We start from the raw sequence: 18273 nt of genomic DNA, 5'->3' as shown, positions 1-18273 counted from the left end.
TTCAACTATTCAATTATGTACAGTATGCCTTAATTTATACATTTATCTGCGCACATGATTTGCTATTTAACATTAACGTAGCCATTACTATAATCTACATATTTTAAGTGCAGCCATGTATATGGCCTTGTTTATATTATACGGTTTGCGGTACACCACCGAAATAAATTGTGGAGTTTCTACGGTAACGCAATGGTTCTTTTTAGAACTAATATTCGGGGTGTACCGCAAACTTTATAATATAAACAAGGCCATATACATGGCTGCAGTCACGTGCGCAAATTTGTGTCATCATGCAAACCTTCCAACAATCAAAATACATTATTTGTTAATAGTTCGCTGGTGGTGATAACATTTTTAAAATAATTTTTTCATAATATTGATATTTTACCTATTCTGTAGTTTTAGTCTTTCCTTTTTAGTTAAGGTATGATAGTTCTTAAACGAAACAGGACCATATTTATATAAATCCAAACGAAAATTACTGAAAAAATTACAATTAGGCTGTAGATATTACAATTTATAATAATAATAATAATAATTTAAGTTTTTAAATAAATAAATATTATAATCATTTCAAATTACAGTGTAAGTAAAATGAAAATGTAGCAATAACAAATCCATAACCAATGCTATTTGTAGATATCTGAGTATCTCAGGTTGTAATAGGCCTACTTATGGACAAGTAAACAAAATTCTTCTCGAAACACTGGACAAAAAGGGAATTTCCCAAACATTTTGGAATATGTTTTTGTTCAATTATGAGAACCTGGATCAGTTACCTGTGGCGACAGGTGGGATTAAGTTTACCTTGCTAACAGCGCCGCATCTATCATCAGCTTACCTTATATTTCTGAAAAAAAATAAAAGTATTAGAACACCTTCGCCTCCGTTGGTCATCTTATAAGTTAATTGTAATTATTTCCGCATTCTTATCTAGACTGAGATGTATATAAAGACTTGCAGACACTATTTATCACATAATTAATTTTTTTGGGCCCAATCACAAGAAAGTCGTACAAAAGGTAAGTTTCTTTTAATTTATTTTCGTTCTGTTTCAATATATTATACATTTTATATTTTTAAAAGTTGCGTTTTATGTATCCTGAACGGGGTAGTGGATTTGCGGTTGGCGAGTGGTTAGGGCACTTGACTATCATATATAAATACCAGGGGGTCCAGGATAAGAAGACGTAGGGGAACTGGGAACCTACAACAATATAATGATGATGCTTATAAGGCCTACATGAGCTACTAACAGCTCATTATCTCCTATGTTCAGAATGTACGGGACTCACCTATTATATGACAATGATAAAGGTAAAAGATAATTATGTGTAGGCCTACATTTTTATTTCATACCATAAAACATTGGCATATGCATAGAAGGCCAAAATAAAACATCAATGAAGCCTACAAAATAATAAAATGGAACTATTATAATACACAATACAAATAATAAACTTGATAATACTGTAATAACTAAATAATTCAAGACATTTTATTTATAAATATTTATTGTTTTAATTGGATATTTCTATACAATAACACATATTTTCATAAATTCAACGGTAATGCTTAACTTGTATTTGGTAGCCTATAAATTGGTATCAATTTTTAGATCGTGATTTAGTTTTAAAAACTTTTTCAGTGATTTCTGTAATTTTAACTGTTTTGTGGATTTTATATTATCGCTCCTCAATTCAATGTAATAATAATTGTTTTGTTTAACTATTGCTATATATTATGGAAGAACGATTTATAATAGAAAAAGTTATTATTTAAGTTATACAAGACACTTTATTGGCTTTGTTATAATACTAATAAATGTTGGTTGACAGCAATTCTGATTAAAAAGATACATACGGTACACCATTGTTTGTCATGCGTCAGTCTTAATAGACTATGCATGCCTCAACTGACAAAGAAAGACAAAAATGTAAAAGTATATATACAGTAGCCTAACATTAAAACATCTTTTAAGTTAAAATCGAATGGTTACAAATTCGTCACTCGTATTAACAAGGCCATATCATGGCTGCAGTCGCGTGCTCAAATGTGAGTTAGTGTTTACTACTGACTTGACCGACCATCCGACCAACCGACCGACATGGTGAGCTGTAGAGAAATATGAATATCAATTTTTTTTTTAAAGTATAATAACAGTCTTATTTAGGTTATAACAACGATGATTTTATGTATTTTGAGTGCAACATGTTTATAGGTTTGAGACAGTGGTATGAAATTACATTTGTGATCATCAAACAATTTTATTTCTTATCGTTAATGTTCCAATGTTAAAATATTATGACATCATCGTTTGGTAGATGATTTATTTTGAGAAGAATTATTTTACTGTCAAATTTTCATACAGTTCATTTTTACAAAGCATTTTTTCTTGGCAAAATGCTTTGCAAAGCAAAAGTATATTACTGTTGTTGTAAATATATGATTCATTTGATATTAAGGCATTATCGAATCTCGGTTGGAGGGACTTTTTTTCATTCTCACAGATTTCCTCATCGTATCGTTTCAAATTAATTATTACATACATACAGTATTACCGGGGGGTTTGGAATTTGTCCTATGCCTATAGAATATAGAATTTTAAGTTATTATTCTTGCTGCAAACATGCCTATTGACTATTTTTGCAAAGTTGTCTCAGTTCCTGAGCGCTTTATGTTTTTATTGTTAGTTACTAAAGTGTTGGTATTATTGTTGTAGGTATACCAGTTATCGATCGATATAAAATGGACGCAGTAAATTTAATGTGTGTATTCGTTTTAATTGGTTGTATGTATGGTGCATCAGCAAGTCCAACACCTGCCTCAAAACCGTTCCAAGTAAGATCACACTGTGTAGTCTTTTAATTATTAATTATATCATTGGTTTCAATGCGGAAGGCTCTCTCGCAAGAGCGATAAAAGTATCGTTATAATCAAACAATCGTTCACATAATTACACATATGTTCATGATATAAATAGGTTTTGAAACAAACTGTAACATTTTTGATGATTTCATGAATTTGGAACGACGAAGGAAAATATTTTAAAAATTGAAATATTTAATAATATCTAATTAATAATTAAAGAATCAAATATTGTATATATTATCTGATTTTTAATAATGGCATAAAGGCTGGAAAAAATATAATATTCTAAACATATTTAATATTTTTTGTTGTTGTCCGTTCCATCTAAAAACAAATGTTATACTGAAAACGAAAAAATGTATTATTGTTGAGAAGAAGGAACAAAAGACGTTTGAAGTTGACGGAGGAGAGTTGGTAGAGACAATCGAAGACACTGATGACGGTCAGATTATTGACGTTGAGGCTCAAAGGGGAAACGGTGCATTGACTGTATTCACAGATGTCACCCATGTAAGTAGGCACCATCTTTTCTTTTTAAAGGAGAATCGGGTACTATTTGGAGTACTGTTAACCATCATCAGTATTTCCTTTTGGACAACGATACAATGAACTATGAACTATGTAGACATATGTGTCAGTTTAGCCAACGTCATACATTATTTATTTTCCAACAATTACACGGGCACGCGTGCACAATTGCGGGACCATCCATGCAGGATTTCAAGAATTTAGAGTAGAAGGGGAATAATCAGAAGCTTGTATAACTACCGTACGTAGTATGCTTATTGATAAATAACAAACTGGTATTTCTAATTTGCACTTACAGGGACTCCTTGTTCATAGATATGGAGATGATGATCAGTGTTACATATCCAGCCTTGCAGAATACAATGCAACAAGACTGGTACGTCATATGGTTTATATTAATTTGCTAGAAGGAAGCCAATTTGACTATATTCTTGCTTTAAATTACAGTTTTCAGGTATCTAAATAGATTCATTTTTAGATCCATTTTCGATTCTTTTGTCAAAGTGAATAACTACAATGGAACATCAACACCAATGGCATATTCAACAACACAAATGTGTAATCCAGGGAAGAGTGTAATTTTAATCTTCCCTGGAATCAGATCATATTAAAACAATCTCTCACAATAACTTTATTTATTAATACTAGATGGTACGCTCGCTTCGCTCGCGTACCATCTAGGTCGTGCCCACAGATGGTTCTCGAATACACAGTAATTTCAGCGTAACAAAACTGGCGATTTCAAATGTACGTACCGCAGGACTATAGGCCTATACATTGTCGTTTACAGAAACGAATAAATAGACACGATGATTTATGTAGTCAACTAAAATTAGCACCCTGGGAATTACTTCCGAAGGAGAAACTTATCACAAAATGAGTCCAAGTTTTTGATTTGAACTCATTTAAAGAAACCCAATTTGTGTTTTGTATGTAACATTAGGGTTGAGGGATGGGAAAGCGGATAGGTACAAAGAGGAACAATTTTTAAATATATTCTTTATCCACTCAGTAACGAAATATTTTTTTCATGTTTTATAGGCCTATAAATAATATACCTCTAAATACAGTAAAACATTTGCGATTTAATACTTTTTTTATTTTATTTATTTATTTATTTATTTTAAATATTCATTGTACACTAATTTTCCCCGTGTATAGCAAGAGATTCCTAATTATATTAGAGAACATTCTTTATTTAGTTTAGTTAAAACTGTCACTGTCATAATCGATTGAAATATTAAAGTACCATGTCACGATACACCACTACGACGTTTATATTTGGTAATTATTAATTAATACAAACGTTGAGAAAGAACTGTCAGTATAAAGTTTATTTGTATATAATAATGTGTTTATATATCTAACAGTAGAGCCTATCCACAATCTCGCAAGTTTATTCTCAAAGGGCCCATATATTTACCTACCGTATGTGTTAAACCAAGGGCTCATAAATTTACCTACAGTACTTGTGTTAAACCAAACTCTGGCAGACTGAGAGATTGGGATGTTCCATTCATCGCAAATCAATAGATTTGTATAATCGTATATTAAATCTATCAAAATAGTATTTTTTAAAGAAAATCGGCCTGTCTTCAACATTATGATGGTGTACTCTAGCTGTTCAACCGGTTTTCAGCTATTAAAAACAATTATCGTAGGAGGAGATAGGAAAATGCGAAGCCTCCTCGCATTTTTGTGGCGGGTATTTTTCAAGATGGACATCCATTAGACAGTGTATACCACGATCGGAAAACACCCCTATTTGGGGCAAATCTTGGAACCTAAATTCGTTTTAACCGTCAATAACTTATTATCTAACTTAATTTAATTAGTAAACAGGGTTACATCAGGTGCTTAAAATCAGTACCGAAAGTACGAACCAACTTTATATACCATCGAGTAAAAATTCTAGAAGTAAGGCGCGATTTACCGAATTTTGCCCTTACGTAAATTTATATATAGATATATTTATAAAACTTGTTATTTACTTTTTGCCGTCTTTTTTTACGGTATGTTTTAGGTTTGATTCTTTTTCTGTTTCGTGGGAAGGGTTTCATAAAGCGTGCATGCTAATTTTGGCCTATTCTATTTTTGCTTGCATTGTATTATTTTATTTTCAATGTCCGAATAAAAAAAACATTAACGAATGAATTATTAATCATAAATTACTGTACATTGTATGAGCAAAACTACTACTTCTTGATCAATATTGTTTTGCTAAATTAACTGTGGAATAACAAAATACCAACATTATTAGTAATTTATGGATAGCAAAAATCGGTTTCCTTTTTACCATAAAATGATTTAACCACACTTACTAATAATCACGGTCATTCTGAGGTTATTATTATTATTTATTCGAAAGCTTTCGTAGGAAAGTGTAATCTATACGGGAACTGTAACAATGTTTAACTCGTTTATTCGACAAACAAATTAAGCCTACATACTTTATTTTGTATACAATTATTCCGTATTTCTAATTTATTTTCTACACAGGAGCATGGATCTCCTTCAGAGCTGTTTAAATACAGATTGGAATCAGTCTCAGAAATTAACAAACAGTACTTTAGTCACACAGCAACTGATCAAATGAAACGCGTTTGTAACGGTGTAAAAAACATACTTTGGTCTGAAGTGCATGCTGAATTTGAAGAGCAGGAAACGCGTGAGAAACGCGATTGTTACGTTAGATGTGGTTATTATTGTTCGTATTATGGATGCAGTTACGTATGCAGATTAACTTGCTATTGGTAAAACACCTTTAATATTAGGCCTACTTAACTTGATTAGATACTCGGCTACAAATCCCATTGCCTTAATTAAGTTCAAATCACGTCATATTTCAGAATTTTTTTTCTTATAACAGAAAACAACTCCACACAAAGACTGAACAGTATTGCAAGCTTTAACCAGGGAGGTATTACTTTTATATCTCTCTCCTTTAACCATGAATTAATTCTCTTATGGACGAACATTTGCCTAAATTACCCATTCAGAGTCATTCATTCGTAACTTCATTATACAATTACAGTAGTCTAAATAAATACAGAATTTATAAATAATTACCCTGTTATTATTGCTGTTAAACTTAAATATGACCAAGAGTAAATTTTGTTCTGATTAAAATGTAGATCAAGTAAAACTAGTAATAAACATATGTTGAAATCCAATTTTAGTGCTTGTTTTCATTATATTATCTATGAATATCTTCATGTGGACGTATATACCTATCACGGATTCACGATTAAAGTTACGAACAGTCATCTTCGACGAAGCCTACGCTATACAAATATATATTGTTCTTCGCTTCACTTCTTCTTTAAGTGCCATATAAACTTTGGTAATAATAACACTGGGTTCTATACCTTGGAATAATAGTCAAGATATGTTTGCCCATACCTTTATATATGAATATATAATTCCAACCTTAAACTTGGTTTAAAAAAAAACTTAATAACGTTGTTTAACAATAGCCAAATGTAAGATGAAAGCTTTTGTAATAATAGGTTTATTCAACTGGAATATTCTATTAAATTAAATAAATAGTGAAAGTTAGTGTATACAGTTACATACAGAGTCCAGACAGTTCTTCGTGATACACATCAATTATTAAATCATTTTGATATGGCAAACCAGAACAGGGAAAAACAACCAATTTTGCAGAATAATGGTAGGTACAGTACTGTATAAGATAATTTAAAGCATGGTGTTGATATCTATCATTTACTTAGCGTAGAACGTTTGGGTATTATTACTTACATATTAGATTGATGTTAGATGTTAGATTCTTTTACAAGGCAATGTTGGTTGGTGTTTAGAAAACGGATTGCTTTTAATCTTTAATCTAGCTCGTGGTGTGTTTAATTTGAATTTAAGAGTGAGTGGCCGAGCGGCTAAGAGAGTGAAACCCTAGTAATATAGCTTTATGACAAGGGTTCGAGGCTAACTGTGGTGGTAAGGGCTAAGCCTATAACCCGTAGGCCCGTGTGCAAAAAAGGCTGCTCTTTGAAGAACATTGTACTTTTCGGGGAACGGATTCTCCGCTGGTGTACTAGTATTCTTAGTTTTGAACAGAATTTGCAGCACTGATGGATGTCAAGCATGTTTGAAAAGTGCAACAGCGCAATGAGCAATGATCGTTGAAATGCTATACTAATATAATATATTATTGTACCTCACTCTACAGCATTTCTTGAATAAAAAAAAAGACCCACTCTACACATCATTCTGTCCCTACTACGGTATTTATTTTTAAAACATGAATAATCATTATATCTTACCTGTACAGGAGACAGAAGGGCAGATACTATTACAAATAATATAATGAAAATGGCATAGTTTTGACAACTTTGCATTTATTTAGTACAGACTACCTAATACGCATATTGAAATGTTAACCTTTGACCTTATGTCAACTGATGAAATTATGTATGTGCTCTTTTAAATGATGTATTGATTAACAGGATGAGCAAACATCAAATGTTATGTTAATTGTTAGTTTTTATTTGGTTTTATAGGTAAGTTCTATGATTGGTCAATATTGACATTTGACCCTTAATCGCGAAGGATTTTTTTTATCATAAGGTGATTGAATAGATACATATAATCATAACAATTTAAGAAAAGACCAAATTGTGTTAAAATAAATTGGTTTTAATACATATATATAATACATTGTTGTAATTGGTCAATTTTGAACTTTGACCTTTTATATCTCGAAAACGCTTCCTATCCTGATCAATTACCTTCCAGATTCGTAATCTTGTCTGGTCTAGAAAAGTTGGATGGCAATTTGTCCCTTTTCATGTGGTTATACCTACCCCCGCCACCGGACTAATAATATACTAGTTCGCATGAGATGAGTAAGTATAATAAAAGTAAAAATAAAAATAAATCGTCAAGAATATACTTTGGAACTATTTACGGCCGTTAATTTTGTTATACACGAAGTATCCTTCACTTTTAAATATATGTAAGCTAAAAAATTAAAGCAATACTGGATATGGAACTTTATTGACTGTAAAAAAGTCAAGATTTTACGAAAATAAAAAAGACTCTAAAGAAAAATTGTGATTGTGCGCATCAGAAAGTTACAACGTGCATTAGAGGGACATGCACGTTGAACTCTGTCAATCAGTCGGCAGTTAAAACATGTCAATAATACAATATTAATTGGTCATTAATAGAATTAAGATGTGAAGTATTGGATAATACAACTATAGTACATGTAAGTAATCAGTCAGAGCCTTTTAAATGTTTCCTGGATAGTTAATATTAATCAGTAGGCCTATTCATTGTTCATGTGCAATGCTTTACATACAAATAGGATTCTTATAAAATCGCTGAGGTAGGCCTCATTTAAATTCCATCATTTCTGGCCGAAGAAGTCTCCGGTTATATGACTGTTGAAGTCGACGTCGATGCAAAATAATTAGAGTTGCCCTTCTCTGTATATTGTCCTAGAGCGATATGGGTATACAATGCAACAATACACGAGTAGAGGCAGAACAAGTGCTTTGTACAGTTTCAGTAGGATTACTGTACTGTTGGACAGATCTGGCCAGAGATGGATCTAATAAATCCAATGGTCTTGTTATACACATCTGGTCATGTAAGATATGACGAGATGTGAAAACCTTGTCCAATATTTTGTAGATAGGCACGACGGTCGGATTTCAAACAAAGGCTATCAGGATTATAACTGGCTCTCCACCTCGCTCACATTCATCCCCCTGTTCCGTAATTTAAATTTAATCAAAGTTGAAGATATAAACTGGTGCCTACAAGGCCCATTATATTTACTAAAACCATTCGCTACATAACTATTCTACACGACATTGTCGTTTCAACTTTAAAGATATTAATGGAAATGAAATTGAAGCTTTGTTGGAAAAGTTAGAAATTGGAAAAGCTACTGGAATTGATGGGATTTCCGCTAGGTTACTTAACATTGCATCTTCACAAATTTCTCAAAGTCTTGCCTTTTTGTTTAACTGGTCATTAAGATCTGGTGTTATTCCAAGTGAATGGAAATGTGCTAAGGTTACTCCGCTTTATAAAGGAGGATGTAAACATGAACTTAACAACTACCGTCCAATATCTGTTATACCTATTGTTATGAAAGTTTTTGAAAGATGCATCCATAATCAAGTTATGAATCATATAAATGAGTTTAATTTATTATGTTAAAAGCAATCTGGTTTTAGGTCGTTACATTCAACTTCTACTCCACTGATAGATGTATGCAATTATATATATAAAAATATTGATAATGGCTTGGTAACTGGAGCAATTTTTCTTGACCTAAAAAAGGCGTTTGATACGGTAGACCACGATATTTTATTACGTAAATTATACACCTTTGGAATGATAAACACTGAGCTTGCAGGGTTCAGTAATTATTTAAAAAATCGCAAACAATTTGTTAATTTTAATGGAAAAAAATCTGAAATTTTAAATGTCAACTATGGGGTACCACAAGGCTCAATTCTTGGCTCTTTGTTGTTTATTTTATACATAAATGACTTACATGATAGTGTTGATGGGATTTGTAAAACAGTCCTCTATGCAGACGACACTGCACTTTTTTATGCATGTAAATCAAATGAAGAGCTTACAACAGTTTTAACTGAACAGTTAGAAAATGTAAAACAATGGTTAGATAAACATAAATTAACTCTAAACATTGATAAAACCAAATACATGCTTTTTGGTACTCATGCACGTGTTAATAAAACAACAGATGAAACAGTAATTTTTGATAACATTCCGATTGAGAAAGTTGAAACGTTCAAATATTTGGGACTTACATTTGATGAACAACTTTCATGGAAAGTACATATTTATTCTATATGTGCAAAACTATCAAAAATTCTACATCTGTTTTATAGATTGAAAAGTTTTACATCTCCTAAAATTATTAAAAGATTATACAATGCTCTATTTTTATCACATATTGACTATTGTTCAACAGTCTGGGGTACTGGTTCAAACGCCCATATTTTAAAATTGCAAAGGGTACAAAATAGAGCTGAAACACAACCAATTATGAAACAACAAATCAGGAAATACTAAAAATATCAATAAAACGAAACACTTCACTGGACGTTAATATGCTAATAAATGAATAGTTAAGAAATGAATATATGTTAAGAAAACAATCACGCTAAGATTATAATTATAAAAAGAACCATGAATAGGCTTTTACTTCGAAAATGAATACGTTAAGAAATGAATGCGTAAAGAAAAGAATGCATTAAGAAAAGAATGTGTTAAGAAATAGATAGTTACGTTAAGAAATAAATATGTTAAGAAATGATACACGCTAAGATTATATCTATGTTAAGGAATTAATATGTTAAGAAGTGAATATAGGCCTACTTTGATAATGAATACGTTAAGAAAGCCACGCGTTAAGAAAAGAATTTGTCAAGAAAAGGATGTGTTAAAAAATGAATACGTTAAGAAATGGATACGTTAAGAATTAAATATGCTTAAAAAATAACCAAAGAATTAACACTCCTAAGTTTATGATGATGAAATGAACATGTAAAGAAATGAAAATGATGAATATGATTATGACAAGGTTAAGAAATAAATATGTTAAGAAATGAATATACAAAAAATGAATACGCTAAAATATGATTACCCTAAGAAATAAATATGCAAAAATATGATTACGTTAAGAAATTATTTTGCTTAAATTATGACCTATGTTAAGAAATGAATAAATGTTAGAGAAAATGAATGTGTTAAGAAAGAATACGTTAAGAAAAATGAATACTCTAAGAAATAAATACTCTAAGAAATGAACATGTTAATGAATATGTTAAGATATCAAGATTATGAAATATACTTTACTAATAAAAGAAAAAATAAATAAAACGAAATTAAACTACTAGAGATTGACGAGAGACCGGTTTCAAGAAGTGTAGACGGCACCACCACCTACTGAGCTTTGAGGGACTCTAGAAAGTTCATTCTGAAAACTTCCCATGATATGTTGTCCTTTGCCGTGGACCCCATGGTTTGACAAACAAAAAGGGAAATCACACTTGATTCCAATTTCTTTGGATGTGCAATGTGCAATGACGTGAAGAAAATTAGACACTAAGGGAAATCACGGTTCATTCCAGTCTTTGGATTGGTTATAAAACTGCCGATACACTAAACAATACACAAAAGCCTCTTCACACTTTTTGTTCAACTGCTCGGCAAACATTCAATAAATCGATCCCGAAAAGTTGTTGACCATCGACCGGTTTAGAATTAAATTACAATTTGCTGTTTGTACATAATTTCTATATGGTTGATAATAATTATACAGTTTGAAAGGTTTGGTGATATGTACAACCACCAAGAAGAGAGTGAGAATCAACCGATTTTAAAAAATGATGGTAAGTCACATTTTCAGAATAGAGGGTAAGCTAAACACATTCAACACATCCAGTATTGTGTAAAGCCTGGTTTCCATAAAATCGCTAAACGACAGAGCGTAGCGATTCTATGGAAACGCTAGAGTTTATCGGGGATCTAGTACGCGTATAAAAATCGGCAAAGTTGAACATGGTTGAACTTTACCGATTTGACTGCGATGAATCGGGGAGCCTTCCCGATTGCGTCGGCGACATCTGCGCGTGTAGCGATTTTAATGGAAACGCTGTAGCGATTTTAATGGAAACCAGGCTTTAGTTAATAACGTCTTACGGGAAGTTAATACATTGTATATATTACGGACAGTCGTTATCTAGGTAGAGCATATCAATGTCAAAGGTCAAAATGGCTATTCAGGTCAAGTATTTAGAGCTACATTTTAAATCTCTACTACACCACACCAATATTTCCAGCTCCTTCTGTTTCTGTCAACTCGTTTGGCTTTCCTTTCATTCTCCACTGTCTTCTGTGGAGTAACTTTCCTTCGTCTTTCTGGTTTCCATGCCAATGCTGTTATACAGAGTCGCTGCTGGTGGTATCGTCTATTCTTAGCACATGCCCTATCCATTTCCATATCGTAATTAAATTCTGTTCAATTCAATTCAAAATTCTTTAATCATTCCACACGGGACAATTCAATTAAAAAGGTCTGGATTAAAATGATCTTACAAAATATACACAAATCACAATACACAGTACAATATAATAAGAGTCAAAGTTCAAGAATTTAAGAGTCGGATGGCCACTGGAAAAAACGAATGTCTTTCTTTTCTGGTTTGGTTCTATTCGTATTTATCGTATTTTAACAATACGTTATTGTTGTTTCAATGATTTTGGAACTTCTTCACTGTCCTAAAATGCTTTCAATAATTCAACTGTAATGTTATCTTAGCCACTAGATTTCCATTCTTTATTTGATTTAAGGCTGCCTTTATGTCTCTTTCTCTCTCTTTATGGATATTCAACTTCATCAATTTCTCATCTGACTGGACTAGATAATTTACCCATATTCTCTTACCTTTTCTCATTCTTCCCTTTACTTATTTACCTTTGTTTCGGTACCGGTACTCTTAATTCAACGCTGTCCTTCCAATTTCCTCTTTCTTCAAATAACTCACATAAATCCTTGCTTATTCATTGCTGTTGGCACTTCTTCTTATACCCAAGTACTTCTTTTACTGTTTTATTAAATACCTTTCCACTTTTTCTTCAATTTCCTTCGAGTTTTGTAGCTCATCACATCACTTGTTCCTTAATGTTTTGAGAACATGTGTTTTAAATGATCGCTGTTGTACTATGATTTAGGTTGGTAGAAATCATTCATCATAAAGTTTCAATACATTATGCTTTATTGTTTTCAATGTTGTAGATTCGTTGAGCAGAATAAAGTTTCGGTATGTGATTCTGTCTGTATGTTGTCTTGGCAATACGTTGGTCTTTGCTAACAGAATGAACTGGAGTATTGCAATAATAGCTATGGTATATCCAGAAAATCACATAACGGGACTAAATTCGACAAGCTATAAACTGCAGGAAACCACAAAGGTAAATGTGTGTCTATCTAAAATTCACAACTGTTTATTGTTAATACAAACTAGATAAACATTTGCAATTCAAATCATAACTAATTGTTTCACTCAATTTACTTTGTTCGTTAAACTCTTTGGTTCGCGGCGAGTGGAGGACCGGTCATACTAATAAATAAACAGATAATAATTATTATTATTATTTAAATAATAATTATTATTCTATTTACAGGGGACTGTGTTTTACTGGGATATGGAAACACAACAAGCGATATTAGGGTCTTTTTACTATGGCTATGCAGTATCTCCCGCTGTTGGTGGTTGGCTATTACGACACTTTGACGGTATTTCTGTTTTTATGGCGGGAATCTTAATGTCATCTATAGCTATGATAGTTTCACCACCAGCTGCCAGCATTGGAGTAGGCTTTCTAATATTTACCAGAATTATTGATGGAATAGGACAGGTAATAATATCGTTTGATTAAAAACACTAACACACGATACTTTATGATAAAACTTTGAATTATTATTATTAATGATGATAAAGTTAATGATAATAATGATTGTAATGATGATGATGATGATGATGATGGGAAGATGATGATACATCTTATAACATAAGGATTATGTTATCCTATATATATATTTCATATAAACAAGACATTATGATTATAATTGATGCAAAAATTGAATCTAATCTGTTTACAGGGTTTCACTCTTTCACCAATGTTAGTGATAACAGATACTTGGTCAGAAGTGGATGAACGTGGTACATTTTTATCAATTGCTTCGTTGGGTAGGTTACTAACTCAACGTTAATACATTATTAAACTAGACTATTATATCATATAGTGATATCACACCTACTGTAGTACTAGGAACTTAATGTTCCAATTAATAATTCCGTTAGCTTATTGCTTAAATTGAATTCTTGGAAGATTTCAAATCTACAAAGAACTCAATTTGATGCTGATGGTAAAAATGGGGGTAAGAAAAAATTGCCTTCTATTGCAATGAATTCTACTGGTCCTATTGATTCGAAATCTGCCAACAACTTAATTTGAGCATTACACGGAATTACATTTGGCTATCCACCAAAAAAAAAAAGTTAAGCTTAGTTATTTTATTATAGGTTACAGTTTTGGTCCAATATTAGCCAGCTATGTCTCCGCACTACTTTGTTCAAGCAGGTTTCTGGGAGGCTGGCCATCTACATTTTATGTATATGGTAAGTTTAAATATTTCAGAATTGGAATAGGTTATATAACAGAATTATTCCCAAGTTCTCGGAAATAAGGATTAAAAATGCATTGTCAACGTACTGGATGAAACAAATTTAAAATTAAGATTTTGGCTCGTGTCTGGCAAATTTTGTAAAATACCTAAAAACGTATCGACTCCAATTGAATTTTATTTATCCAATTTTAATGATTAAGCAACCTTTAAAGTGACTCAATGATGCACACAGCATAGCCTTCGACAGTCAATACAAATTGTATGCGGCTGAATACCTATTATATATAACTGATTTTTTTTTAATTCGTTGAACAATATTTTCAATAACTTAAAGCCATAGGCTCCTGTCTGAAGGCTATTTCTGTAATATTTGTTTGTTTCCTGCTGTTAAATTAGTTTTAGTCGACTAAAGTTTTATTATCAGATTTTTCATTCATCATTGTTTATTGAGCTATTATTATTAAATACATACAATAGGCCACTACTACTTTTTACTATTTTATAGGGATATGTGGTGTTTTGTTATATCTTGGATGGTATATTATAGAATGTCTATCTAATATACAGTCAAATAATATCAGTACACGTTCGCAGGTACAGTACTTCAACCGAGAAATTTAAATGACTGTTATCGTCAAGTTAATATTATAAAATATTATATATAAACTAGAGATACTATGTTCAATAGAACATGAACTCAATTGGATGTATTGTTAAACTTTACTATTGACATACTTAGAGTTAAATCAGCCAGGATAAAAATGTCAACTTTCCGTATTTAGTCCCTAGACTTTCAACACCCAAGTGTGATTGTCAGTCAGTGTAAAAATGTCCTCTTTCTAATTATTTAGTATAACGCTCCTTATCCAAAAAATCGAAAACAAACTCTAATCAAACTGATGATGAGAAAAATTGTACACATTTTAACAGTCATTTTTAACTTTTACAATCTTTCAAACATTTTTTTAACATGTAATAGTTTTAATCGTCGTATATCTTTATGATTCGTCTGACTGGGTTCGTGTTCTATTGAACATATCTCTAGTCAATTCCTTTTTACAATTCTTAAAAAAATGTGTATCTATTTATATTTGTTAATACTTTATTTATCTTTTTTAATACACTTTTTAAAAATTAGATATTTTTTTACGATTATATTCTCGTTTTCTTTATTTGTTTTTAAAAACTATTATACATAAATATTTATTATTATTATTATTTTTAGAAGATGTATGATGTACCTTGGAAGAAATTGATAATGTCAGGGCCTGTAATAGCTGTGTGTATTGCTAACTTTTCATTCGAATTTGGACATTTTCTTCTATTTACAGACATCCCAACATTCCTTTCAACAATATTACATTTTGAAATAAAAACGGTAAGTTTCCTGATTTGTTCACGGCATTGCAAAATATTGAATAATTAGTAACGCTTGAAAAATACTGTAAGTAGGCCTAATGTTATTTTGTAGTAGGAATAACTATTTTAATAGACTTTACATACTGGTACTTCTAATGCTAATCTGTCTAAAACACAATGTAAGTATGTGCACATTAAGTAAACATAAATCATAAAACATACAGCATTCCTTTTTTCCTTTGTAAAATAATCCACAGATGGGATTATTGAACATCCTTCCGCAAGTGTTTCAGGTTGTCACTACCGTGTGTGGTGGTTTTTTGGCAGATTATTTGATTTCACATGGAAAATTAAGTAAAATAGGAACACGTCATCTACTCAATGTTATTGGTAATTAATTGTTTATATGTTACCTATAACTAATTAAATACAAAACTAATTGAAAATTATTGAAAAATGGATGTGGGTCATGGGTATTCATGCATACAGTAACAATGAATTGAAATTCCCTATAACCTATTTTTTTTCTTCAGGGTTTGGCATGTCATCTATATCTTTGGTATCATTGGGCTACGTTTCAAACAATGCAGCATACTCAGTTTTATTAATAGTTATTGCTTTTGGAATGTTCGGATTCAAAATCACTGGAATCAATGCTAATGTTTCCGATTTCGCACCTCTTCATTCAGGAGTGATCAGTGGCATAATGTTTTCAATTGGAGCTTGTGGTGGCTTTATTGGTACGTCTATATTGGGAGCATTAACAGAAACAAACGTAAGAACAAGAATAATTTTATATATTAATTTGTCATTAAAGTAAAAAAACCAATTAAACATTTTGAGCAAAAGAATCTCCTGAAGTAAAATAAGGTAGGCGAGTCTCGACATACAGTCTCACAAACAATCATGGTCATTTACAAGTTATTTGAAATGCACAAGCCACAACTTATGTACGTACGTACTACAAGTATCGTTATCACCACCCCGTTATTTATTTGTAGTTTATAATATGTCGATGTATAGGTAATTTAAATTATAGTATGATTGTCTTTCTAAATTAATTTTAGAATACGTTAGGACAATGGAAAATTCAATTTTGGATTCTGGCAGCTGTACAGATGTTCGGTTTACTGGTTTTCCTTATTCTAGCTAGTGGCGAGACACAGGAATGGGCAAACCCCAAAGAACCTTCAGCAGTTGACACATCAACGAGTCAATAAATGTTTTTTCTATGAAAATGTCCAGTCTCATTTTGTAAAAACATCGACTAAAAATGTCCACTGACGAATAGAAAGACTGCAACAGAAAGACTGCAACTTGCCATTCAGGAAGAATAAAACAAAAAACCATTTAAATGGAAAGAATAACTTAGACGTTTGCATAAAAATCAACATAAAGAAATTAGCACATCTATGCCTATGAGCAGTTAAGAAATTAAATACTTTTGTTACAGAAATTCTTCTCTCAGTTCTAGAACAAACTTTAAATCGGTTCTTGAGCTAAGAAAATTGGAGTGACTGTATACAGAAATCACTGATTCTTAGGTACTTGTGGTTATCGTAAAATCTAACTTAAACATTAAATTTACAATGTCATAATAAATTATGTACAGATAATATGCCTACCATAGCCGATTTGTTCTATGACTACAAAATGCGTATACTAATGGAATCTATTGTGTGAATATGGCTCTAATTAAAAACTTTACTCTTAAGTGTGTGCTTCAAAGCAACACTACATTATCGTCCAGTTATCTATTGCTGCAGGAAAAACTCGCTGATATTAAACTAGACGTTGTGCTTCTATTATACGTACTTTACACTATAGAGTAAAATGAGTTTCTATATTCATGAATAAATCAAAAGTAAAGCCACTGGGCCAACGATAATTTGTTTATTAACGAGTATTTTACAGTTTTTCAGTATAAATAAATATAATAAAAGAGTTTTGTACAATAATGATCGGTGTCGCGATTTCACCAAGGCATATAAACCAACCTACTAAACAAAATGTTCGCGTACTGGTTTATTTGTGGTCAAGTAGATGCGAAAATATCATTCGTTATGGTTATTTACATATCAATTGCTACACTGTAGTTATAGTACTGATTTTAGATTATTCTTATATCTGTTGATAACGCAGACCTTTGTCTTGACACAATAGGTGTAATTACATGCGTCAACAAACACATGGAAACTATTGAATTTAATTAAATGAAACGGTGAATATAATTATAAATTCCAAATAAACTGATATTTTGGTATTGAAACGTATGTTAACACCAGCATGTAGTTGAAAACTGCAATATATTA

The 18273-nt window shown here is 31.5% G+C and overlaps 2 protein-coding genes across 4 annotated transcripts; both read left to right on the top strand.

Moving 5' to 3' along the window:
• The first annotated feature begins 922 nt into the window (after positions 1-922).
• On the top strand, positions 923-6438 carry LOC140054347 (uncharacterized). Of its 2 annotated transcripts, none has more exons than XM_072099302.1 (5): positions 923-1025; positions 2726-2844; positions 3250-3384; positions 3701-3778; positions 5902-6438. In XM_072099302.1, the coding sequence occupies exons 2-5, from the start codon at positions 2752-2754 to the stop codon at positions 6157-6159; spliced, it is 564 nt and encodes a 187-aa protein (XP_071955403.1). In that variant the 5' UTR covers positions 923-1025; positions 2726-2751; the 3' UTR covers positions 6160-6438. The 2 variants fall into 2 exon arrangements, with proteins under 2 accessions (XP_071955403.1, XP_071955401.1); XM_072099300.1 differs by having other exon boundaries at positions 924-1025; positions 3247-3384.
• A 377-nt stretch (positions 6439-6815) lies between these two features.
• On the top strand, positions 6816-17720 carry LOC140054344 (vesicular glutamate transporter 1-like). 2 transcript variants are annotated; one of them, XM_072099297.1, is made up of 10 exons: positions 6816-7075; positions 13208-13383; positions 13597-13830; positions 14075-14162; positions 14499-14594; positions 15108-15196; positions 15828-15980; positions 16219-16351; positions 16495-16736; positions 17029-17720. In XM_072099297.1, exons 1-10 carry the CDS (start codon positions 7030-7032, stop codon positions 17179-17181), a joined length of 1410 nt encoding a protein of 469 aa, XP_071955398.1. In that variant the 5' UTR covers positions 6816-7029; the 3' UTR covers positions 17182-17720. The 2 variants fall into 2 exon arrangements, with proteins under 2 accessions (XP_071955398.1, XP_071955397.1); XM_072099296.1 differs by lacking the exon at positions 6816-7075 and adding an exon at positions 11599-11801.
• The last annotated feature ends 553 nt before the right edge of the window (positions 17721-18273 follow it).

Source organism: Antedon mediterranea, chromosome 7, assembly GCF_964355755.1.
Source record: "Antedon mediterranea chromosome 7, ecAntMedi1.1, whole genome shotgun sequence".
NCBI lineage: Eukaryota > Metazoa > Echinodermata > Crinoidea > Comatulida > Antedonidae > Antedon > Antedon mediterranea.
Note: the sequence above shows the minus strand (reverse complement) of the source record. Positions and strands in the feature narration are given on the sequence as shown.

Coding starts and splice junctions, on each gene's coding strand:
- LOC140054347 (XM_072099300.1), top strand. CDS start 2,752: ATGGACGCAGTAAATTTAATGTGTGTATTCGTTTTAATTGGTTGTATG. Junction 2,845..3,246: donor CTGCCTCAAAACCGTTCCAA/GTAAGATCACAC, acceptor ATTATTGTTGAG/AAGAAGGAACAAAAGACGTT. Junction 3,385..3,700: donor TATTCACAGATGTCACCCAT/GTAAGTAGGCAC, acceptor TTGCACTTACAG/GGACTCCTTGTTCATAGATA.
- LOC140054344 (XM_072099296.1), top strand. CDS start 11,750: ATGTACAACCACCAAGAAGAGAGTGAGAATCAACCGATTTTAAAAAAT. Junction 13,831..14,074: donor TTATTGATGGAATAGGACAG/GTAATAATATCG, acceptor ATCTGTTTACAG/GGTTTCACTCTTTCACCAAT. Junction 14,595..15,107: donor ATCTACATTTTATGTATATG/GTAAGTTTAAAT, acceptor ACTATTTTATAG/GGATATGTGGTGTTTTGTTA.